The sequence below is a fragment of the Mastacembelus armatus genome, chromosome 13 (assembly GCF_900324485.2).
Source record: "Mastacembelus armatus chromosome 13, fMasArm1.2, whole genome shotgun sequence".
Taxonomy (NCBI): Eukaryota; Metazoa; Chordata; class Actinopteri; order Synbranchiformes; family Mastacembelidae; genus Mastacembelus; species Mastacembelus armatus.
The window spans coordinates 21,846,979-21,873,374 of NC_046645.1; the positions used below are offsets into that span (position 1 = coordinate 21,846,979).

Genomic DNA, 26,396 nt, shown 5'->3' on the forward strand with positions numbered 1-26,396 from the left:
TCCTATGCTTTAAGTGGACTGTTCTATTATTAGTACAAGTGGATGGTGAGATCATGGTTACTGAAAGACCTAAACTGAAGTCACCAGTAGAGGGTGCCAATGACAAATAATTCACTTTCCATATTGTCCTCTTGTGAATGGATCAAGTAAAAAACCAGCAGCAGCCAGCACAAAATGAATATTTTTTAAGACAAACAGGCAGAGTTCCTCACCGGCTCCTTGCCATCCATGGCCTCCAGCCACAGTCTTCTGTTGGACTCTGACAGTGCCTGCAGTGTCATAACGCCATGCCTGGAAAGATTTCAGAGAAAAGCTGGTCTCAGTCTGATCTCATTGCCATGAGGCCCCTGGACAGACCATGTTTACACTGGCTGAGACAATTATAAAATGACTTTAACTAAAATAGCTAATGCAAATGCTAGTGCAAATGCTTGACTTCAAATTGTGCCCTCAGGTGGCGTGGTGCTTCACATTCCACTCCTAATTACAAACCGCACGTGCTTAATATTTTACAGAGTGATTCATTGTTTTTGCACTCAACATGCATGCATGTTCCTCTTCCCCGTGTTCTGCAGAACAGCACTTCTTGTGTCTCACATCTCTCCTCACCTTGCGCTATAAAGCATGAAACTGGTCTCAGCATTATATACACTCAATATGTAGCACTGCTTCAACTGGCAGCAGTATGATAACAAACCATTATGCCTGATAATATGTACCAGCAAAAAACTCAACCCCACCCAGTAGTGATAGTTAGTAGCATGGAGCCATGTCAAGTTGCATGAGATATGATTAATGTGCCATTTGAACCAAATTACAGAACACAGAAGACAAAGTTTTTAGTGCAACCTCTAATGGTATTTTGCCATGGACTGATTTGATCAGGATTTCAAATGAATGTTTCTGTTATTAATGCCTCCGTCCCAATACACTGTATTTATGATGCTCACCACACTGAAAACATTAAATATTCAACAGCAACATCTCTTTCCAGCAATAGTGTCCCCATTACTCGGACTCATAAAACAACCTGTTATCAGTTTTCAGGGAAACTACTTTCTGCTAAAGTCATTATGATAGTGAGATCTGTGGATTACTGGGTACACAACAGGTTGTTGTTGATTGTATAAAATAACATTTTTCATTGCCGTGAGGAGCACAAATTAAACTATATTTATTGGGTGGAGAGAAGTTTCAGAGACAGATATCTTAAAATCTGTGTAGATAAAATGAAACTATTTGCATGGCTAAATACCCTATTAGTAATGTGGGTGAACCAAGCCTTTAAAAATGTGATTTTGAGATGGTTGGTTCGATTCAGGTTGGGCTATAGGTGTAACGGGATGCTTATTATAACGAGGATGAATGGATTAGCTTGAAGCCATCTGGAGCTTGGCCCACATTGTCCTTGTGGTTGGAACAAGCACCTTGGGGCATCACAGTTTATGATAAATGAGTTATCTTGCAAATAAACTGCAGTTATTGTCCATGCTCTGCAACATTCACCAAGTGTGAGCAAGTGCTGGAACTACTGGTGCAGTGCAACAATAAGGCACAGTGATGAGATGCCCCTATATATAAACTCTTATAACTTATATCTCAATAAATTCAGCCACTGTTAATCAGCAGGCAGCCACTTAAAGGTGTTTGGTCCCGGACCAATCTCTTCTCCCTTTGCTCAGTAAAACATTATAGTTGGTTATGAATCCATACAGTGAACCTGATCCTTGAAATATATGCAAATCAGTGTGCTATTTAAATAAAGGCAGACAATTATTATTTCTCAATATGTCTGTATCCTTTAGCCCATGTTGACTAAGTGAAGTCTGAAGTTGTGAAGTTGTAAAAAGGCAAAAGTGTTTCATTAGAAGGCTTGGATTTGAGACTTAGTAAATGATACGATTAGCAGCACATGCAGCACATGCAACTGCGCTGAAAGGGCAGCACTGGTCAGTTCACATACCGGACTTTACAGAAAAACTGAAGTGGTCTGAAAAGAGTTCCACGATAGATGTCATTTCTACATCGACATGAACACAGAGAAAAGATGGAATTGGTTCAAAAATAAAAGTAAATATTCAGTTGTGGACATACAACAAATAAGAGGTAAGGAGAGGAATTGAGGAACATGCAGGACACAAACGGCTGAAAATATCCAACGCTGGTAAACAGGGAGATGTTTGAAGATGTTAATCAAAACTGAACAGCTCTTGCATGTTCAAATGATGTGTACTCCAGTGATAATCTGGGTTAATTGCCGGTATCAGTTGAGCATCAACAGAACACAAAATGCACAAGGACAAACACTCCACATGCATATTAATCTTAAAATAGGTTATTAGCAAATAAAAATCTGTTTAATCCCTGTAATTATATGATTTTATTACTTTTGACCTTCAGCTCTGGTAACCATTACTTACAGACATTTTTCCAGGAGCCAGACTAATATAGACTCCCTGATCAAATCAAACAACTTGGACTATACTGATTTATTCGACTAGTCATAACTAGTAATGATTATGTTTTTAAGCCCAAGTAAGTTATAAGACATTTTTGGGAACATCTAGATGATTGAGACAGTCACAGACCTTTCTGCCACTTCGATATCAAAGCAGAAACGTTTGTCGATGGAGTCTGTTTTCCTTCGGATGCAGGACTTGAGCTTGAACATCTCTGGCTGGTTCAGAACAAGACCATTCTAAAAATAAAAGCACTATACATTAATAACTAGAAACTACAGTGAGAAATATGAATAGACTTGAGGCTTCATCTCCAACTCTTTTCTTGCAAATGCTAATTTTTGTGTAAGTCTAAAACAGTAAGACTATTCAATTGGAATGGATTTGCATTAAATACATGCAAAAACGTACGCCAGAGGTTACTGGCTGATCTAACACAAGGAATATCAAATCATTGCAACTTTATTACTTAAGGTTCATGAAGTTTTTACTTTTTGTAATTATGAATGCTTGTAAATGAAGTGAATCTGTTGAAATGTGTACAAAAACAGGACCTAAGACTATTTTCATTCCTGTGGATTTGATCATCTTTGAATCATTTTCGTCTGCCATGAGTTAACAAGTCCTTGGCTCTCTTTGCCCAAATCACAGTTATATTAGCTTTACTTTTTACTCTTTTCCCCCTGTGGAGTGAGACGTTCTTATAAGCCCCAAAGGGGTGCTTTGTTTCACCCACACACATTATACTTGCTCAGTTTTTGTCATTTGCATGAGTAACTAAACTGAACTACCTGTTTCCCAGCCGACTTATTTTCAGTGTTGCTCATGGTGAAGGTCTTGCTGCCTTTCTCATATGTGCAGTAGTGACGCGTCCAAGTGCATCCCAGAGGACCTAGAACAAAAAAAACAAAGGAGAAAATAGTTGTGCCAAAAATATTATGGATAACATTCCTCTCTGAATTGCAGGCTTCTGGAATGACTTCTGAAAATCAATTTGCAATTAAAGTGTGATAAATCAAATGTTGTTTATCACTACTGATGAAAATCTACCATGTGTGGTATCTACCCTCCATTTGAGAGCACATCAAAGTGAATCGGTAAACAGGATGAATTATGAGAGCTCTGTGAGAGGATCTCTTCTGCAGAGGACTGGGAGAACTCAAGACATGTTTATGGTGATGGATGTAAAACCATGCACTTATAAATGAGGCGGAGTGTGGGGGCTGGTTGGCTTGGAGCCCAGCTAGAAAGACTCACGTTTCTCCTGGACATACAGGAAGCCTTCCATTGTCCACTGGCCTGGGGGTTTATAGTCCTGATCTGCAGACCGAATCCTCTTCATCAGCTTCTCCACTTCCTGCTTTGTGCTCACAAAATTGTTTCTTGTCTGTGTGGAAAATGCCGGACTGTGTTATCAGTGAATTAACAGAAGATATCGTTTGTACTGGCATTTTTTTTCCTCATGATTTCTCACGTCAGCAACGCCCTCATTATTATTATTATTATTAGGCTTAAAAAGAATCAGCAAAACCCTGACAATTACTTCCTATTTGTGTAGCTCCATAAGCACACCTGGGGAAAAGAGTAACTAACATGTTAGGAAACCAATGAAATACAGAACTGTCATCTTAGTCAAACATATTAAACATATATTGTGAAGAATGTACTTGAGGTGATACCAAATTAGAAAAGCCTTCAAGAAATCCTCCTTTCAGAGTCACAAAGGTCAGCATGAGGCTGTTTCAAATCCCCTGGTAGAGATACAGTGAGACAGCCTCACCTTCTCCAGCTCTTATTAGAGCTCTCTGCATCTTAAGACATAGGAAGAGGGATACGGAGTGGAAATTGTCACGGCAATGCTGCTGACATTTTGGGTCAGAGAGAAATTTGAGCCTTCAGGCTGAAAGTGGGGAAGTCATAGTACTGGAAGGAGGAGCCATCACAGCAGCTGTAGTTTTATTCCAAATTCTACCTATTTTTTGACACAGCCCCATTAAATGGCCTGTTGTAACTGCCTGCAACACACCACTCTGAAAATATTGATCCAGTATGCAGCAAAGAATCTCATTTAATCACACAACTATCCATTTGTGAAAACTCTTCTTGTTATATCGGGCTATGATAAGCTGCAGAATATGATTACGTGGCTGGTTGCCTTTGTGTACAACTCCTGAGGTGTTGAGACTTACGTTCTGTAGGTTGAACTGGAGCTGTTGTTTGTACGGCTCAAATTCGTGAGCCAGCTCATATCCTTCATGGTAGAATGTAAACAAACCCTGAAGAAAGGCCAGGAGCTAGAGAGGGACAATATTTAAGGGTGATTTACTGAGTTAATAAACAGTATAGGGCATGATTATCAATTCATACCAGAAAGCACATTTTAAAAAAGGGCATATTAAACATAAAATGTTTGTTTTAGTGTTATTCTGAACACCACAAACAATAATCCCTATTAAAATTTTTTTGTCAGAGTAAATGTCACATCGTGAATATGTACTTTTGGGGTAAAAGAATTATTGACTGTCAGTCAAAAACTAATTATTATCTTACTCTAATATGTATAAAATTTTATTCCAATATCTGACAAAATGAAATATTTTTATATTCATTCAATTAATATTGCACATACAATGAAGACAAAAAAGGAAAGTTTCAGAAAGTTACAGTTCTTTCTGACTGACAGATATTTATCTTATTTTCTGCATAAGACAGGAACGTTCTTGACCATTCCACAAGCCCTTGGTAGCATTGTTGGGGAAAACTGATCCCATCTCTAGCATAGAGGATGCAGCAAGCATAGAACTGCTCTCAGTCAAATCCTCAGACACAACCACTGATTTGATTTCTAGAATGAGATTTGGTATATCAAATGTTCAAGGATGAACCATCTTATCTGCTCCCAGATTCATCACAGCAAGGTTGAGTCTTGTCATTTTTCCCCAGTACTACCTGGAGTGTGGAGATTTACATTTCTGGCATGAGTTCTGGGTGAGCTGCCAGTAGATGCAAACAAATGGGAGTGGGGGCTTTTAAAACAGCCATTTTGCTCCCATCTCACGTTCCCAGACATTTAACACCTACAGAACTTAATATTTCCTGGTTACTTCTCTGCATGGGATGTTAGAATTGACTCCACATATCAGTAAGGTGGGGGCTTTTATAGAGACGTTGATTCGCACTTACACTTGCTTTGTATGACAGCAACCACCTTATCCCATTTTACTCACCAGCTTTCTCAGATGTATCAACAATATTACCAACAATTAGTGATTAAGACAACAAATGTTTTGAGCACATAAGGGCAGACATATCTGTGAGAAATGGATTATTGTGCCCGAAGATCACAGACTTTAAAAAAAGCAACTTCCATCAGCTGTAAGTACAAAGATTCAGTTTTGTTTTGACTATGTTCCACATAAACAAAAAGAAGAAGAAGACAAAGAAAACATGCTAAACAACCCTAAACAATTGCCACATCTTATACTTACATTCAGCAGATACATGCATATATGAAACTGATGCTCTCCTTACCGGCTCAACAAACTCAAATTTCTTCTTTTCTTGCACTTCTTGTATTTTGAAAACATACTCAAGGGATGCATCATAAAATAGTTGTCTCTCCTTATCAATCTGTGTGTCAGCCTGAGAATGAGCAAATAAACCAGGGTGAGTGCCAGAACAAAGACGGGTCACGCTCTGAGACCTCTGTGGACAGATACTTAATGCTTACACCACCACCTAGAAACAGTGTGGGCTTAGAGTAGTAATGAGCAAAGAATGGTGCACAAGCGGTAGCTTTATTTTTAGGAGACGCTCAGTCTGCCATAGAACAGCAGCATTATTGGGGATCAGAACATCTGTTTTGGTTTTACCTCCTGCAGATATGACTCTTTCTTTTTGGAAGACAAGTTGAGGTGTCTCTCAAGTGTGGAGTAGTATTTCTCCGTTTCCTTATCGAATTTCTTCTTCCCCTCCTGAAAAGACACATGGAAGACATAAATATTACCATGTTCTCTTGATGTATGTGTCTGTGACTAAATTGCCACTAGGTGGAGGTCTAACTACATTCACCTATCATTTGCCTCTTACCATTTAAAATTCCTATCAATAGATTATTACAGGCCATAAAAGTGGCATATGACCATGTAATGACGAGTAAACGATGTCAGCATGGTCAATAAGGACTCTGCATTATCAATAGTGCTTCTGAGAAATATACGCTATTACTCTCAGTGTCCCAGCTGGGGACATAAGTTGAAAGCAAAATACATAACACTGTAAATCATCAATAGTATAATGCATTTGGCACTGTCACCCACAGAACCAACTGAATGCTGTTTGCATTTTCCTTCCTTGTTATGCTCCAACTGCAAAGACCAAGGATTCAGACAAAGCATCTCAGAAGACTGAGGACAGAAGAAGAAATGGGCTTTTCATGCAAAATGCCCATCTATCAAACATATGGACTAAAATATTGAACAATTCACTCAAAATACATCCACTTCACAAGCAATAATCAAACTGTGCTAAGGCAGAGGGAACCCATCTGTACGAGGGCATTCAAGCATCTCATCTACAAGTCTGAGCTCTAAAACAAGCTTTGCCTATTTAATGCCTATCTAGCTATCCAAATATTCATAAAGTGGCCAGGGGAGAGAGGAAGTAAGGGGAGAGTGGGGAAAGAGTAAGGGATAGAGTGAGGAACCGGTCACTGTAACCAGATCCTGCTTGTTTGTTTTCATTCCCATGGCCCTGAAATTTAGCAAGTCTAATCTACTAGCTACTGTTATGACAGTGTTTTGCCTCAGCAACCCCCATAGCAGTTAAACACACTAACCCTCCTACATAACTATTGTAAGTACAGCACAAAAATCAATAGATAATTTCATGTAGTAGCATCTTATTTCCTTCTTTCTTATCATGTTGAACACAGGAATGATCTTTTCAGAAATAGGGAAAAAAAATCAATTGCATATATACTGGTTATTCAGAAACAATGAGAAAACAGGTGGATTGCAAAATAAACATATGATTAAATATATCAGGCTGACAAAGAATAAATTTCCCTTAAGGATCAAGTGTTTTTATTAGAGGGAACTGACTGCTAGTGTGAGTGCTGTTGACATGTTATGTTGCTTTGTGAGCATGCATACAATTGATGCCCTTGGGAACATACCAGCACACACTCATACTCATAAGTACTGTAAAGACACATGCACTCTCCCTCCCTCTCTCTCTCTCTCTCTCTCTCTGTCTCTCACACACACACACACACACACACGCACACACACCCTCACACACACACACACACACACACACACACACAGGATCGCATTTAATGAAGGGCTTATGTTTAGTTGAGCCCCACATTCACAGCAGGAAGCTCCCATTTCTGCTGACCAGTGTGTGTGTGCCAGAAAAGTCCTCTGTGCATCTGGACTTAGTCTTTCACACTTACAAAGAGTAGGGAGTGTGACTCAGAACTGCAGTGAATCTGGGAGGCAGAAGCAGCCTGATTAAGTCACCCAAAGTGTCCTGCTTTGTTTTGATCTAGGCAGTACATGCATAAACTCGTGCTACTGTAATGATACCCTAGCATAACACCAGGTGTTTGTTGGTTTGTCCATGTGTTGAGTGCACTCTTCCCACCTCTCTAGGTGTATTTGTGCAATCAGAGTGGAATATGAATGATTTAAATTGCAAACACACGCCTAGAGAAGGGGGCTGCATTGCAGACAAAAGGCTTTGAAGACCAACACGTGGTGGCACAGGACAGAGATATGGATATATACCCTGAAGCACATATGAGGTTGGGTTTGTGATATAAAGTAATGCTAGATGCCCCAGAGTAATCAGCTTGCTGGGAATGGATAATGCCAAAGCACTTTCTAACATCGTCATGTACAAAACACACATGAAACTACCACTTGAGAGATTACCTTGTCTGATTGCCTTGTGCACCCTGATGAATAAATCAGATGCGGGAAGGAAATATTCTGAAGCAGGTTCCTTTGTAGTGGAATTTCAAACCTACCTCTGTCTCATGATGCAGTTTAAAAGTACTTTGATGCCAGTTGCAGTGTGGGCGAGTTTGTTAATTGTTAATTTAACGTTGCATGGAATAAAACAAGGAGAAAATCTACAAGTGGAATCTCTTCTGGTCATCAGGTGTTCTCAGGTTGAAGAAGATAAGATGCTGAAAACAGACATGAAGATGACATAATGAATATTTGGATGTTAGCCCTGCCTCGTCACTTTTGACACCAGCCCTGACCATCATTCCTGGGCTTCTCATCACCATGGTAACAGAGTGGCAAAGGAAGTTGAATGCGTCTGCATGTATATATAAAAGGAAAGAACCCTTGATATCTCACACACTCATACTACACTTTCTCACTTCCACATAGCACCGTGGAACAGAACAAACATTGGTGGCTACTAAGACACCACATGCAGCATATTTCACCACACTTTCATTTTAAATGGATTCTCTAAGAAGTGGCATAAAAGAGAGAACCCATCTCTATAGACTAAGTAGAGGGCAAGCAGAATGAGCAAAAAGCTTCAAGCTTGAGTTACTTTGCTGCAAAGGCAGAAAGGTCTCACTCCTTACCTGAAGTCCAACTTCCAGAGCAGACATTACAGACACCAAGAATTTTGCCAAATAACACAAAATAATCACAAATATCTGCTTCTGAGAAGTTGAGAAACAAATACCCAGACTTGGGTATTTGCACACTTTGCTTGTGTAACAGTAACATTTCCTGTGTGTCAAATCTCAGATTAACTTTAAGGTCTGAACAACGCTGCAGGTAGTAAGAAGTTGTATCTTTATGACAGCAGTCTTCAAAGGTTTTTTTTCCTTTTTTTTTTTATTAGCATGGTGTAATATATCTCTGAACTCATGAATGTAGGTCTCTTCTATCTCGATCCTATAGGTATCCCTTAGGCTTCACCCTGGCAGATGAAGTCTGGCTCTCACCACCTAACTGCAGAGATAATGAGTCAGAAAAGAACTTGAATCATTGGGAAGTTTGAGACGCTTTGTTAAGATGATGCATCTGCCCAACATTTGCTTGGAACTGCACAAATAGGTGTGTAGTCGATGACTAAGTTCATGATCAAAGAGCTCTCTTTACGTCTGAGGCAACTATTTAACTATGTAATGATACACAAATTACAGATCACATAAATGCAGTAGATACAAACATCAAGTTCACCAGAGAGGACACAAAAGAGAACACGCTAGCCTTTCTGGACTGTGAGGTCATCATCAGGTCTGATGGTAACCTGGAAATAGAAGTCTACAGGAAATCCACACACACTGACCAATACCTGCTATTTGACTCCCACCACCCACTGCAACACAAACTAGGTGTCATCAGGACTCTGCACCACAGAGCGAGAAACATTCCTATCTCTATGGAGTCCAAGAGGAAGGAGGACATACATTTGAAGACAGCCCTTAAGAACTGATGCTACCTTAAGTGGGCTTTCAATAAGGCAGAATCCACATCACACAAAAAGACAGGGGAACATGCTGAGAGGAAAAACCTGGTCATTCTTTATGTGGCAGGTGTTTCAGAGAGGCTTAAAATATCTTTGAAAACTAACACACTGAGACAGAGACCAGTTCACCCGAAAGACTGGATACCTAAACAAAAGATAATCAATATAGTGTATGTGGTTCAGTGTAGGGAAGAATGTTCTACACAACTATATACTGGGGTAACCAAACAACCACAAAGGATGGCCCACCACAGGAGGAAGAACTCCTCAGGACCACAATCAATGATGCATAGTTCTGACTTACCATATATTTAGGCTCATTGCTGTTAGTTCAACTGTAGATGATGTTACCGTTTATTTATAATCTAATAATCCAATCTTAATACATATTTTAGTTTTTTCAAAAGACAACCATATGGTAGCTGTTTTCAAGCTGGTAATGATTGACTTTATGAGGTTCACTTTGATTGCTTGTCAAATTCTAGTTACTAGGAGAAGAAGTAATTACCAATAGATTGTTTTAATTGTGTTTCTCATTTATTGGGTATTATTTTTTTAAATTACAGTTTTATTGTCTTATTGTAATGGCCATTTCTTTGATTAGTCAATATCATATTACCTGACAATCTGCAAAGCTTATTATGCAACATGATTTGCATATGTCAAGGGCATCACTTCCATCTTTATCTGCTGAAGATTAATACATACAACTGTGGACGAATGTGTGAATAGCATAATGCCCAAAGGATTAGTTTATTATTTGAGCAACAAAATTAACAAATTACAGTTGTGATAATCAATTAAAAACACCATAAAGTATGAGATTTAAAAGTTTTTTACTTTGGCACCATCTGGTTGTACACACAATGTGTGTGCCATGTCAGCAGTTCAAATTGAGCTGACAGCATTTGTCTCTCTACTTCTACCCACTCTCATACTGATGGGAAAATGTCTGACAAAACTTTAAAAAAAAAATTTAAAAAAAGAGTTATGGTCGGGTATTTAGAGAGAACCTGCAAATGCACTCCTAGGCCTTCTAAGACTCAACAGCCAATTAAAGCTGTTGTTACGTCCCAGCCCGAATGAGACTTCACATAAGGATAAAGGATAAGGGAAGGTGGAAGAATGAAGGTAGATGGTACGGCTCACGTAATGAATTTTCTGTTGTGACATTTATTCTATCAATAATAGTGAGAAAACACTGACAACACCATTTCGCAAACCAACAATGAGAGTATCACCTCAAAACACGTTACCATAAGTGAAGTACAAAACAAAACACAAAAGACATTATTTACAATAAACAGCGATTACTAACACAAAGTACTCAACACGTGCAAATGGCGTTTGCACACACACGTAAGTACAAAACTAAGCGTAAAGCTACACAAACAGTCAGAGAGTTTCGAAGTGGGAGAACTGTTCACATAAAATCCCAGTTCACCGCCTGAGTAAAGCTTTTCCGGTCTTTATATACCGGGTGCAGTGATTGAATGGCGCGTCTCAGCTGACACACCTCGTACGTCACTAGCCAACTTTCAAGGGTTTACCAGAAGATTGTCAAACGGCACCTCAGGGGCCGTAACAGCTGTATGTGAAGATATGGGCCTGAAACACATACGAAGATTATTGAACCCAACTTAGAGAGATTACACTTTTTTCTCAAATAGGCACACAGTCTACCGTCACATAGATTATTTTCTATTGTCCCATCCCTTGATTAAAAATTAACTGTAGTATTGGTACAATAGGTATAACCGATCATGCTCCCATTGATTTAGCTATATCATTAGAGTTGCAAAAAGAAAAGAATATAAATTGGTGAATAAAGTTTGCTAGATAAAGATTTCTCAACACAACTTAAAAATCACATTAAAACCTACACTGAAACAAACAACTGAATGAAAATAGAAGGATCTCATTGAAGCAGGTGACATCAGGAGGAGATGGAAGGAATACACAGAAGATAAAAGAACTATACTATCCATTCACAGGAACCATCGCCTGAAATAGAACTGTACATCCTTGTAAGTGAGGTGAAGCAAGCCTTGTACAGCATAGCAGGCAGAAAAGCACCAGGAATTGACGGAATCTCAATTGAATTTCTCAAGTGTCTTGGCAACTGTGCAAAGGTATTGCACACAATTTGAAATCAGATCTGGAGAACACAACAATGGCCCAAAGAATGGAAGAGGTCTGTGTTTATTCCAATTCTAAAGAAAGGCAACAGCAAGAATTGCACAACTTACCAGATGATCTTGCTGATAACCCTTGCTAGTAAAGTAACCCTCAAGATTCTTCAAAACTGGATTCACCACTACACAGCGCTAGAGCTATCGGATGCACAAGCTGGATTCAGAAAAGGGAATGGAATGAGAAACCAAATATTCAACTTGAGGATGATAATGGAGAGAATAAGAATATCAAAAAGATCTTTACTTGTGCTTCATTATCAAAAAGCATTTGTGTCGATCATGAAAAATTTTGGAACGCTATGAAGGAAATTGCTGGGAAGACGAGCACTGCTAAGACTTGCAAGCACAATCAAGGACAGGGATATAAAAATGTCCATAAAAACTCTGATTGTTAAAGCCATGGTGTTCCCAATAGCCATGTATGGCTGTGAAAGGCGGGCCATAAAGAAGGTGGCTTTCAACTGTAGTGTTGGTGGCGAGTACTCCAAATTTCTTGGACAAAAAAAGAGGACCAACAAGTCAGTACTAGAAGAAATAAAGCCAGACTATTCACTGGCAGGAGCACAGTTATGTTTTAACGAAAAGTCGTACACGACTTATCGAATAAACGGACGAACGACATATGAATTTATACCAGCATTTTATCGAGGCTGGCATTATTATTACCTTTAATTATTATTAATTTTACTGTAACTGGTATTAGTTTTAATACTATTGCTATCATTATTGATGGCGATGGTAGTAGTGAGCCCCAGCCCACCCACATACACGGACACACACAAAAAAAAAAACAACAAAAAAAAAAACTGAGCACGGAGGAACCACAAGGAAACACCATCCTAGGGATGGGATGGGATGGGAGCCCCCTGCATCAGAAAGCAGCCACCGCCCGGGGCAACCTGAGCCAATGGCACAACAGCCAGAACCAACGGCGCAGAGGGGGAGGGGGGAGGGAGCTAGTAAAAAACTAAATGGATAAGAAATAAAAAAATATAAGAAACATATATTAAAATAAGTTAAAATGAAAAAAATTAACTACAAAGTAAAAGCAATATTAGATAAAATGAGATAAAATAAGATGAAATGAATAAAATTATCTAAAAATAGTAGTAGTAGTAGATTAAATAAAATAAAATTGATAAGTAAATTAATTAATTGATTCATTAAACTACATCATTAGAGTTAAGAGAACAATTAAAAGGACACTAGGTAAAAGTTAAAAAGGTGAGTCTTGAGTCTGCTTTTAAAAGTGTTGACATTCTCTGCGGCCCCTGATGGGCTCCGGCAGCCTGTTCCAGAGATGTGGGGCACAGGGCTAGAAAGCTACTTCATCATTGTTTTTTGTGTTAACTCTTGGAATGATTAAAAGGCCACTGCCGGATAGAGTTCAGATTCTCTGCCCGAGCCTGGACTTGACCCGACCCACGGGCCGATATTTCCTGCCACTATTCTCAGGCCGGGCCGTGATCAAGCATTTGTGGTTTTTTTTTAATCATTACTTAATTAGCCTAATTGGGTGGGGAGCTATGCCATAATGAGAAATATTATACGAATATTTTAGCAAAGTAGGCCTAAGCAACATGTTTAGGCTACATTTCTTCATTCGGATCCATTTGCGATCCATTTGTTTGTTTATCCATTCTGAATAAACAAACAATGCAGTTGAATTCTGATATTGAAAAACATATAGTAGTGATCAGACGCAGCCAATTCAACAACAGAGGACACACTGGTGGACAAGTCATGGCTAATGCCAAGGTCCAGTGTGTGTCCCCTGTTGTGACTCAGCTGTGTGATGTGTTGGGTAAAATCCATGATATTAAGCAGGTCAGTGAACTTGTCTGTGGAGTGTTCTGACCACTTGTCCATGTTTAAATTAAAATCACCAGTTACAATAATCATTCTGTGGGATTTGTGGATAATCAATTAAAACTCTGCAAACTCCCTGATAAATGCAGCGTGTTCTTTTGGTGACCTATGAACAGTAATGCATAAAATCAGGGGACTGCTAAATACAAAGGTATGGTATTCAAAGTTAATTAGGGGGGAAGCCTCCATGCGAACTGCAGGTCCTGTTATCTAAAATTAGACCATTAATAATAAAAGTTTGTTAAAAAAGTGATTGCACATTAAAAACTTTCATATTGAGGGTTATTGGTGGCTGATTGGATAGTGTCCTGGTTGTTGGTGTCCCAAGTGTAAAGGAGATGTAAATAGCAGGGAACTGAGTTCCTCTGTGCAGTGTGTTTTCTGTGATGATGGTCCTGATGGTGTCAATTGCGAAAGCGGGGGTGTAGGTGAACAGTAGGGGTGCAGGTGTTGAGGGATGGTGGACTGTGAGGAAGCTATTTAAGGAAGAGGAGAAAACAAGTCAGTCATATGTTCGTGTTGATTGAACCGCATGATAATATTGGTAGCATTATTAGCAGTAGTAGTAGAACTGCCTTTACTGTCTGTTGTTGCAGATGTCATTATCTCTGATGCTTTTGACAACATTGCTGCTATTGTTGTTAATACTGTTAATGTTATTGCCAATATTATTATTACTTTTACTTTATATTTAATTGTTCTACTCTATTACTATTATTGTTGTTACTATTGTTATTGTTTATTATTGTCTTTATCACTATTATATTACTATTATTGTTATGATTTCTTTTTTCTTGAAGTGGTGGTATTAGTAGTAAAATTGTATCTTATGCCTTGGATGACTGAACTGAGAAAGAAGCAATAAACCCAAAATGGAAAAAAACCCCCAAAACATAACAATTATATAAAAATGAAGCTCCAGTGAAAATGAATTTAATGGTCTCTTTTGGCCAGCCCTAATTTGCAGCAATCTTGCAAGAGAAATGGGTAGAAGAAAAAGTTTGTATAAACTAGGTAATTATCTAGGTCTACCAACTTACCACAAGAACCTAAGAATAATTAAAAGTGTAAACATATACTACACAGTTTTGTATGATTGAGAAGTTTTAGCGCAGCTCACAGCTGGTGAACAAATCCCCAAACCACTTTAATTGATCCTTTACTCTATAGTGTCTTGTTTAACATATTTTGGGATTTCAGCTGCTTTAGTGCAAATGTCACTTTGTGCCTCTGGAGATCATAACTAGTCAAAAATCATCTGATGTCTACACACCCTTTGTAGGATGAGGACAGCTCAAAATATCAGTGGCCATCTGACTCCCATCTGGATCTGTTTGCACTAATTTTTCACACTCAGCTAGTGGGGAGCCCCTGTGGTGCCCCTAATGCAGAGGACTCTTGAAGAGAATACTGTCAAAATTTCAGAGAGCAGGAATGCCACCCACTGGTTAGACAGGCCCTGGTATTTTCTTGAGAAAGTGTCCCTGGAGTTTGTTTAAATTTCAAGGCCTTAAAAAGTTTGACAACCAACACACACATATACACAAGAAAAGACCCAGCTCTGGATAGTTTATCTCCAAACGCTCTTCATTTTGTGAAAAAAGATGTATACCACAGAACAGCAGGTCTATATGAGAGTTCAGGCCTAAGGTTGAGGCCTAAGTTGTAGGAGATCAATTACAGAAACAGTTTAGTGGATGAACACACGAGTGGTGCTGATGCTGTGCCAGCAAAGAGTAGATAAACTGTGAACTGAAACCAGGACAGATTGTCATTCCCCATTTCAGTTCTGAAAATACTGATCTTTTCCTGGGAACTTATTCACTTTGAACTCACAAAACATGTACCTGAAACAGAAAAGAAGAAGAGTAACAATTTCAGTTCTTCCTTTTGTTACGGCAGCCAGAACATGTAGTACTGTAAGTCTATAAGATAAGTTAGAGTTCCCATGGCTTGCACAAACTGCATTTGTTGTACACTGAGGATTTCTTTTCCAAAATATGTGGTTCAGCCTTATGTAGAGCAGACTGTGCCTAATATGTCCAGTGGTGCTGCAGTCAATCTCCTGGTGTGTTAGGGCCATGAAAGTGTTGTGCATGTGATACGTGCAACGTTGATACACTGGTACATAACCTCAGTTGGATTACTTGCAGTATACCCAAATAAGGCCAGAGCTCCCATTTGTTCAGCTGATGTTAACAGACAAGAAACACAGTAACTGGAAGGGTCAGGCAGCCTGCAGAGCTCTCCAAATTCTCGGAAGAGTGGAAAGTTGCTCAGCCACTCGTGATGCCTGCCTTTTATCTCACTCTAGTTGGGCTAATGTTTAGCGGGGGATGGGCTGTAGGAGGAGAGAGCCATTAGGAGGAAGTGGTCAGAGGAAATAAGAGGTAGTAGGAGTGACGGGGGCTGTGGCTTTTAAGAAACCATTTTATAAACATAGAGAGTCTGTGCAATAACACAGAGCACTGTGATGGGAGTGAGAGAAAGAGATAGCAGCAAAATGTGCTATTTCATTACAGTAGATAACATGATAGTTGAGAATGAAGCGACAATGGTTATTTGTCTGGCCAGTAAAAAGCAGAGTGACTGATGTTCACACCTCAGCAGTGAGAACAGAAATAGCTCCTTTATATTACAAGTTGGCTTGTGAAGACACCAATGAATTACATTAAAATGACTATTTTTGCAGAATAAAATGAATCGAGATGGGTGAGAACCTGACTCTGAGACTGGAATGTATCTCACATGGGTTAGGGCTATGTAAAGAAGTGCAAATGAGTCACAGAGTTCAGTGTAGAGTTACCAGTGGACTCAGAAACTCAGTGGGAGATCTGTGCAAAGGCTTGAGATCTACCAGTTTGCTCATGTGTGATCTCACCAAGGGAATGACCACAAACAAGCTGCAATACTTTCATTTTATGCCTTTGTGTTGGCCAGGAATCAAAGCATGGCTTGTAGCAACAAACCCACACTGTTCTTTGCAGTTAACTCCAGCTACAACAACATACCAACCGTGGAACCAGGATGCCTTCAAGCAACACACACAGAATCCTTATTGATATCAATCTGCCAGATAGGTTAGGGGGAGAATGTAATGCAAGTAATAAGATTAGAGTAATCTGATTACAAAAATGGTAAATGCAATATATTAGAAACTATAAGTATATAGTAATCAGATTATAAATGCATCAAAAAAGTCTGCTGCTTGATCATGCAGAAGTATGAAGAGGAAGAACAGTACTTAGACTGTGATACTGAAGACTGACAGATTTTTTGCACATATTTATATAACATTTATTTATAATCTATTTGCTTAGAAATACATGAAATGAAATATAGTCCCCTATTCATCTTTGTGGTTTAACATATTTAGCATCATATAATTACCATATTTTCTGGACTATAAGCCACACTTTTTTACATTTGAAACAAAATTTGGGGTGAGTGTCGGCATTTAGACAACCTGAGAGAGGAGGACACGTCACCTTCTCCCCCTGATGTTTGTGGAGTTGTTTAATGTTACTTCACATGGATGAATGAATTTGGTAATGCACTTCTGCTTGTTGTTATGTCTAGCCTACATTCTGTATAGGCTAATTTAGACTATGATGACGCTAGAAATGAGACATACACAAAAAGAACTTATGTTTTTTTTTTTGTTAAACATTTTGCTAAAACATAGCCCAAAAATATTGTAATAATAAATTATTTTTGAAGATAATGCCTGCAGCTCAATTAGCGAATAATGTGTCAAATATAGTTTAATTCAGTTCAATATACCAACTAATAATAATCAAAATAGCCACCGAAATCTGAAAATTGTTAACTTACAAGTCTTAATATAGTTTAAAATCACAAATTGTCATTTTTCTTTAAACCCTCAGTTTGTTTAATTAGAAGCAGGCCATTTTTTTTAGCAGTGTCACATTCTGCTTTTAATTAATGATTTACACACTGTAGGGGAGATGAAGGGGGCGAGGAGAAGAAGTGAGGGTGTCAGAACACATGATATATCCTCCACTGTTCAATTGCTAATTGCACATGTAGGTGGTCTCTTACCTTCGCAGCACCAATTTGCTCCTTTCGAAATTTTTCCAAAGGAGTAATCAAAACATCATCTGCATTCTGAATCTACAATGAAAAATAGAGACAGACAGATGTCAGACTGACTGAAATATAGCAAGCAGCAAGCTGACTCACTGTAATCCTCTGAATAATTCAAAATGACTATAGGAAAGGAAAACTATCACAAAATCCTTTGCTCTACTAGTCATTCAGTTATATTGCTTTAAAAATGCGTCACAAAGTGTATGACACAGGAAATTATAGCACTGAAAATTATTCAGCCCAAGTCCCAGTCCAAACACAAGTGGAGGATAGAGCAATCACATTCATTAATATCTCTTAAATCAGAGACAATGGACAATGAATTTCTGTGTAGTACCAGAATGAGTACAGCAGTGATACGAGACAGGGCACTCAATGGTCGTGCCAGATAGAAGAAAATGCAGGCTTTTATGTGAGCTGTGAAGCACCAGAACTGTCGAACCTCCTAAAATATGACACAGCCTGGCAGACGAGGCAGCTTTATGACCGTAACCTGCAATGCATTTAAATTTTTGAGGCATGTCCCCACGAATTGGTGACCTAATATCATGACCAATGTATAAGGGCTCTGCTGGACTCGCCACCTTTTTATTCCAGACAGAAAAAGATAAGGTGAGATATATTGTTCCAATTATAGTCTATTCTCAATCCTTGCGGGTGAGTGTTTTGGAAAGGTGTCATTAAGGAGCTTCTGAATTTCCTGTGGATGGATTTTCATTCACCGAGGTTGGATGACATCAGACTGGTGTGGCTGCTCTATGGGAGGCGCTGTCACAAAGGGCATTGTTCTTAAGTTGATTTAAGATGTTATTCTGTGTGGTGACTGTATGTGATAAACTAAGGGCTGAGTTCTATCATAGATCTATGATATCAGCTCTAATTTAAAGGCATCGGCTCAGGTGGACTATCAGAGCCACAGCTACAGTCCTCAGAACACACACCGTCTCAGGATAGAGTTTTTGTTTTGAACCATTAATCACAGCACATTTTCATTGTCTCAAAATAACCTTCAGTTCCATCACCCAAGCAGAACGGGTAACTTCAAAAGGAAACTACCATCTCTCTGAACCTACAGTGTTTCCCTCTTATATGCATCGATGTGGCATGTTGTACACTTGTACTGCAAATTTGTAGCTTTGTTGTAATAATGTACTTTAATTGCAATGTCAGTTTTGTGGTTCTTCAAATATAGAGAGACACTCCCATAATCTGAAGACTCCCATAATCTTGATCAAATAACGGGTTCATACAGTTACAGTAATATAGTAATAAACCATAAACAAATACAGACCTTATAAATGATCATTTTGTGGTCTCACTGACTGGTGCTATGCTCCATAATCATCATTTTTTACATTTAGAGAAGGTGAGGCGTTGTACTGATTTAGCAAAAATTAATGCAGCACTTCTGGTTCCAGTATGAAGTGCTTACATTTCAGAAATTAGACAACATCATTTAAGTGAAAGCAAAAGTGAAATTGTGCTAAAATGATTTTGATAATTATAGGACCGATAGGAAAAATAACCAATTATGAATTAAGTGTAGCCCTAAAGTTGAAAGTATAATTGGAACAAAAATTGCAGATGAAACACAGGTTGATACTCTGCACTAAATAATTATAAATGTAGTTAAAAAGAAGGTGTATATGCTGTTTATGTGAATACGATTTTTAAAAGATGACAAGAATCTTTTAAATATGTAGAGGTTCTGTTGGGTATCCAACTGACCAGCGAACTTACATAAATTTGCCATCTACTTATGATAAAAATGAATCTATGCAGAAATAACACAAAACAAAACCTCAATACCTCCATTACAGTCCATCACTAGATAGTGTTCAAAACACAGAAAAATTGGGAAGAGTACTTCTGTTAGTTAAACCAAGGCAATTTGGTTACAAGTGACACTCCATTAGGAGTGTAGAGGACATTTGACAGTCATCAAATTTAGCTGTTATAATCCTCCAGTCATATTGAAGTTACTGTGTTATCTACTGTGTCAACAGTGAGAATTATGCTACTCTGCCCATGTGATAATGTAATTTTCTCTGTTATCTGCTGTGCTTTCAGTCTAATTGAGCTTGCAGTATTACTGTGTTTAAAATGTAGATTTCTAATATCACTGGCCTTTTTTCCATTTTTAGGACATGCAATTAAATATAAATGGTCTAATAATTATGGTCAAATAATCAGAATTGAATGAAAACAAGAAAAAATATTCTTGTCCTTTTCTGCATTAGAAATTGGTGATTTTAGATCACAATCGGCCTGAAATTTACACTTTGACATGAACAAACAAAATAATTTTTTTATTGAGAACACATACCAGAAAATAGACTAATCAATATGTTAAGATTACAATTGGTCAACTAATAATTTCCAAGTTCAGATATTTATACTTGAAATAGGCTAACTTATTTAAGGTTCAATGGATTACTTTCAGACTGTCATTGTGCCAAATGCTCTCGGCAGCAGCCTCTCTCTACAGGATTATATCCATATGAGTGAGCACAGTGTGATGCTTGAAAGGATGCAATAGCGCTAAGCAATTTCATTACTGGATAGGCAGAAGAATGTCAATGTGCCACATTTCCAGTGCTCCTGCTTTTACCAGACCAAATATCAAACAGATCAAAAGTGTTGCTCTGAGGTTAACTTTCAGAGACAGATCAGAATCTCACCATGGCCACAGCAAATTGAATAGTGCAAAGGTAGCAACTGAAACTCTCCTTTGACATGTCAAAAAATTACAATTTGCAATTTACAATCTTTACAATTTGTTTAAATATCTACTCTCAGTATTTTGGAAACAAGTACTCTTCTCCACGTTCATTTATATATATATATATATACATAAAAATACTTTGAAAGATATTACACCTGTTTTCATAGCTTTTCCAGCACATGCAGTATATTCACTCTGACAACTTCTCTTTACAGTGTACATTCATAAGCTTAAATCCCACAGAAGCCTGTTGATAGCCATCTCCCAGGTTAGCTCTTATAGTTAATATTAAGCACTAATCATGTGCAGATCACTGGCTCATGAAACACTGATGGAATATAGTTTTGGACAAATGTGGTACAATCACGTAGTCTGTTATGCAAATATCTGCACAGTTTACTGTGTTACAGATCTACTGGAATGGCTTCATGAGTGTATACTCTAAGTTATATACTGTATATTACATATATATCATAAATATTTGTTCCTGGGGATCGATGTGTGTATGTCTGTCCTTACAGTAGCGCATATGCCTGTAGGTTATAATCATTGTAGCATTTAACTGAATTGCTCTATCCCCCTAGTTATATTATGTAAGTCTTTAACTGGGTAGTAAATAACTTTTATAGGCTTTTTGCCCATTCTGATGATGTCTTCACAATGAAAAGTCAACTTAATATATATACAGCCCTGCTTCTTCACTACATCAACTGAATTTATTTGCATATGAATACACAGAAACACATGCGTACATACACACCAGTCCTGCCATTTTTTTCCTGATTGAAGAGGTGTCAAAAGCTCATTCAAATGAAAAAGAATATTTCCGCTTTGTATTTTTGCAGTTTAGCAATTTCATTCTCACATAAAATATCCAAGCAAACATGGCTCCAGGCAGAGAAGAGAGTTTTGGAAACTGGCAAGTGGGTTTTGACAAGTAGGTGTTCTATCGGTTAGTGCTCAGCAGCTAAATCTGTCAACTATGACAATTTTGTAAAAGCCTCTAAAAGAAACAGATCAAACTTCACTTACACTTTTATATCTGAAAAGAAAAATATTAAGTATTGTAACTGCAAGTAAACAAGCCAACTAGAGCATGATGTAGATATATCCTTACCTTCTATTTAAACCACATCAGCACAAATGCATTTTTGAGAATATTCACAGTAACAACCACAGTTTAGCTGTAGTGTGATGTAATTCATGTGAGTCCATCCATCTGTTTAAAAGTAATCAAGAATATACTCACACAGGCTCTTTTCACCTTGAAACCATGAAGAAGTCTCTCGGTGATAAATATTCATTTATTGGTTTAACTATACATACTGAAAGTGGCCTTCATTCTTAGAAGTGATTACATTTTCCCTTAAGGTCTTCAAATAAGTTTGGCTGTTATGTGTTAATCAACTTAAGCCTTTGAGACCCAAATGTAGCTGATTTGAATGCACAATTGTGTAAAATTATAATGTGTGATATCCAGCAGTGATATTTTGACACATCTAGCCAAGGGAACGTTATGGTTATTGTTACTGAATGTTATGTGCTACTGGTAGAGCATCTGAGTTGGATGACATGGATGTGTTTTCCTTATGTGAAAAAGACTGAGAGTCAGACATCTGCACTTTTTTGTCTGGAGTTGTATTAGAGATAATGATAGCCAGCAGCGTCAAATAAAAATATCAGCAACACTCGCACCAATAACCACAGTGACAGCAGCAACAACCAAAAGGAATTAGCCTAACTCATTACAGTAGGTGTAAGCCAAGCCCCCCCAACGTAATTAATGTCTTCAAAGCATAATAAACATTATTGCCCTCATCATCATGACAGAATTAAATGTCCTATTTTGTGCTGACAGTGTGAAATGACCTTTATTAAAAGAGTAATGTTTGTGTGTTTCATACTCTTCTGTCTCCAAACTGTTTTGGAGGAGAGGTGTGTGTGTGTGTGTGTGTTTGTGTGTTGCAGGGGGTAACAATCTCATAGCAAAGCTAAATCTTTATCTGGCGCAGCACTGGCACCTGCAGCAAGCCGAAAAGTCATCCTCCCCTAACTTTTATGAGCTATGAAATAAAAACAAACCTTCTGCAAAATCACACAACACTATGAGTAGATGTGACACATTTGACCTACACATTTCATCAGAGAGTAAACTGTTAAGCAAGGATATGAAGCAGCAGCTGAAACTGAGACAGTAGCTATAGTTTGTGGGTCTCATGAGGATTTCCTGTTTGTTTTAAGTTCAGTTTTGTTGCCTGTGATATATTATAATGCTCATGGACACCAGAGTTTGAGCTGCAGTAAAGTAGTTGTCTGTATATATACTGCATATTAAACTACTTTGGCCAAATGAAGAGCCATGGTATTCAAAAAGCCAATTGGTATTTTTGGCAGCACAAAATTGAAGTAGTTATATCCACATAAAAAGTTATAAAAGTCATCTGTGTGACAGCCGCCTACAAATGACATTTATACAGAACTAAACTGCAATGGCAAAAGACTGCAACTGATAATAGCTAAAACCACATGACTTAAATAGCATCAGGAAATTTGTTATTGGAACTGGGATCATAGGCTGTGTCTTAAATGAAACAATTACAAAATACCACATTTATAAAGGCACTTGTAAAACTATTTGTGGGCATTTCGATTATACATTTTTGTCTATGTCTTTGCTTATTCATGTCAACAACTTCATAGTCAATGATATATTTAAGCTTATGTGGAGATAAAGCTGGACAATTTAAAACTGTATTATTATTTACTTCTGATATATGTGTATTAAAACAGGTAACTTTGATCAAAGTGTGAAAGTACAGCTGTCCCCACATTGCAGTCCCGGTGCACTGAAACTAAACATTTACAACATTAACCCAACTGTCACCAGAAAGATTTCAGGTGGATCCTTAAAAAAAAAAAAAAAAAAAAAAATCAATCAAATCAGTAAGTTAGTAAAGCTGGCAGGTGGAACCCTGAATGAGCCCAGGAATTTGTCCTCTGAAGCAACACAGATATTTAAGTACCATGTATTAATTAATGCATGAAAATTAAAGGTGATATATTGGAATGTAAAGATTCTCGTTGTGAAGTGGTATTTCAGCGCACTTGGCTCTGGGGAACATAGTCGTCCTTAGCACAGATGAGCGACAGGAAGTATATTTTGTCAGCAAACGGCTCTTCTGGCTACCATCTAAGTAGCCTTCTGTGCTCACTGCACATTTCAAGAAGCAGCTGTCTCCAGACTGACTGCATCAGAAGAGGAAATGCTTTCCAATACAGGAATCTGTGACCTTGCTTTGCTGAAGTGAAACATAAGAAAGAAAGGAGTCACTGCAGTGTAGCATGAGGGTTTTAAAACGGTGATGTTCCTCAGCTCTACTGAGGTTTTGTTCTACTTCTTTGTCTTAGCTAGCATGTGATCTGGTGATAACACATGGAACGCAAGACAATATGGCTTGCTCTGTTGAAAAACATGGGTTTTGCTAGAAAATCTATAGCTGAGAAGGAGTTTTCTTGTAATTTTATTTTCTTGTATTTATGTACTGTAAGTCTAAATTCAGCTTCTTATCTTCCATGCCAATGAAGATTTCTTGAAATAATAGTACTGTAACCATAATTGTGGTTTATTTCTATAAACAGAATATATCTGTCCTTTAGAGAAAGAGCAGTCTATTTATCTATAACTGGACTTCATGCTTTCTGAGGTTCATTTTAGCTTTTGGTGCGTGGGATAGCACAGAGGTTTAATACAACTCCTTCCAAATATTTTTTAGGTTTTCATTAAACAAGCCACTGTGATTGTTGCTAGAACAATGACTGCCTTTATTTCACACTGTTGTTTCAGGGTCAATGGGACATTCCTCAGCTCAAAGCTTCCACACAGGGTACCCACAGAGAGATGTTACTTCACTGTTAAATCCTGAAAAAACAAACAGCAGCATATGCCTCTCCCCAGGAAGAGAAGCACTTTATAACATTTGGTTTCAGTTCTGTGGCATAGACAAATTGTGTGTAATTGTATGTGTTTAAAGGCTGCCAAAGAAAATGTAAACCAAAGGAAAATTCTCAACATGGGAAATAAATGCAACACAGCACAGCAAATCAGCACTTAGAGGTCTGTAAGGATGTTGCTGTTCATCTTATAGAAGAACATGAAAAGGAGGAAAGAATTACAAGATACATTTTTCACTTCCTACTGAGAGGAAAAATAATAATGCTGCAGCTTGTTGAATATTGTCTAATTTTTGAGATAGCTCTAAAATTACAGCAGTTTGCTGTAATTTTAGAGCTTGTTTTTCTAGTTCAAAACAAAACTGAGGAAAAATTGTTTTCATAGTTTTTAGACTGATTAATAAATGCCTTAACATGAAACATGCCTTTTTCTGTCCATTTGAAATAATTTGTTCATATTCAGAAACAATTCTTGAACTTGCAGTAAGGGCTTTCTGTGGCTTCCATCACAAAGTACGTTTCCAACAAGAAGTGAAAATGCTCTCAGACAGTTTACCCTGGCTACAACTAACTTGGTAGCACTCGTTCACGGAATCAAAATCACATTGAATCATAGAGCAGCAGTCTCACAGTTTAAAAATGCACTTGACCTGACACTGTACATCATTTTCTCTAAGAAATATTTTCTTCATGTATTTTCATGCTTTCACTCCTTTATTTGCACATTTATATGTATCTGTATTTTAGACACATAACTCAGATTTACATTATCTGTATTAAACGAGTGGAAAGCCACACTTTTTGTCTTTCTTTCAGTGGGGGAAAAAAAAACAAACAAAAAAAAAAAAAAAAAAAAAAAAAACAACCCAAACAAACAGGAAAATACAAATCTGTTTTCTACCATAGCCATAAAAGGCTCCCTCCCAGGGGGACATGATCATCACTCCAAAAGCCACAAGATCAGGGTAGTGCCCTTCCACTCCTAAATGCCATCCACGCTCAGCAGTGCTGAACCTTCTCAAACCATGCAGAACCTGAACCACTTTCATTCTTTTTATGCTGCCAAAAGGGTTGTCAACAGGGGAATTATAGCAAAAATCCCTTTAAAAAGATAGGATTTGGGAAGTTTTCACAAGGAATAACACACTTGGGTAGTTGGTAAGCCAATCACAAAATGCACAAGCAAAAAGATTTTAGGCCTGGCCACCTGCCAAGCCCACAGACAATAAAACACTTCATGCTTGACGAGGCCTACTGAAATTGGGCTACTGGTAAGAGTCTCTCCCATACAGCAGAAGCACCTTACATAAATAGTGTGCTAGAGAAAATTCCACAAAGGACAGCAGGTTTGATTTGACACATGCAGGTTTCCTCTCCATCTGCTTTGAAATCTCTGGGTTTCAGTGGCTCTTATCAGTCTGTGTCCTATTTTTAGTTCACACATTCTGTCCAGATGTGAAATGGGAGTAAGAGGGATGGGAGAATCTGGGTTTAGTTTCTGAGAACTACTGTTGAAAGTTTACACCCACCCAGTGCACAAGGCTCTTCTCCTATGTGTTAGAAAGACTGCCACATCTG

At 38.1% G+C, this 26,396-nt stretch overlaps 1 protein-coding gene across 5 annotated transcripts in view; it reads right to left on the reverse strand.

The window, feature by feature from the left end:
* arhgap42b (Rho GTPase activating protein 42b) overlaps positions 1-26,396 on the reverse strand; it is a 59,746-nt gene that overhangs the window by 9,234 nt on the left and 24,116 nt on the right. For 3 of the 5 annotated variants that reach the window (XM_026319966.2, XM_026319959.2, XM_033325505.1), the window contains exons 4-12: positions 18,095-18,166; positions 6,332-6,433; positions 5,991-6,101; positions 4,649-4,753; positions 3,717-3,846; positions 3,251-3,351; positions 2,589-2,698; positions 1,964-2,020; positions 213-291 (exon numbers count right to left, since the gene is read on the reverse strand). In XM_026319966.2, coding sequence (XP_026175751.1) covers positions 213-291; positions 1,964-2,020; positions 2,589-2,698; positions 3,251-3,351; positions 3,717-3,846; positions 4,649-4,753; positions 5,991-6,101; positions 6,332-6,433; positions 18,095-18,166 — 867 coding nt within the window. The remainder of the gene's footprint in view (positions 1-212; positions 292-1,963; positions 2,021-2,588; positions 2,699-3,250; positions 3,352-3,716; positions 3,847-4,648; positions 4,754-5,990; positions 6,102-6,331; positions 6,434-18,094; positions 18,167-26,396) is intronic. The other 2 variants (XM_026319985.2, XM_026319975.2) reach the window with 1 other exon arrangement.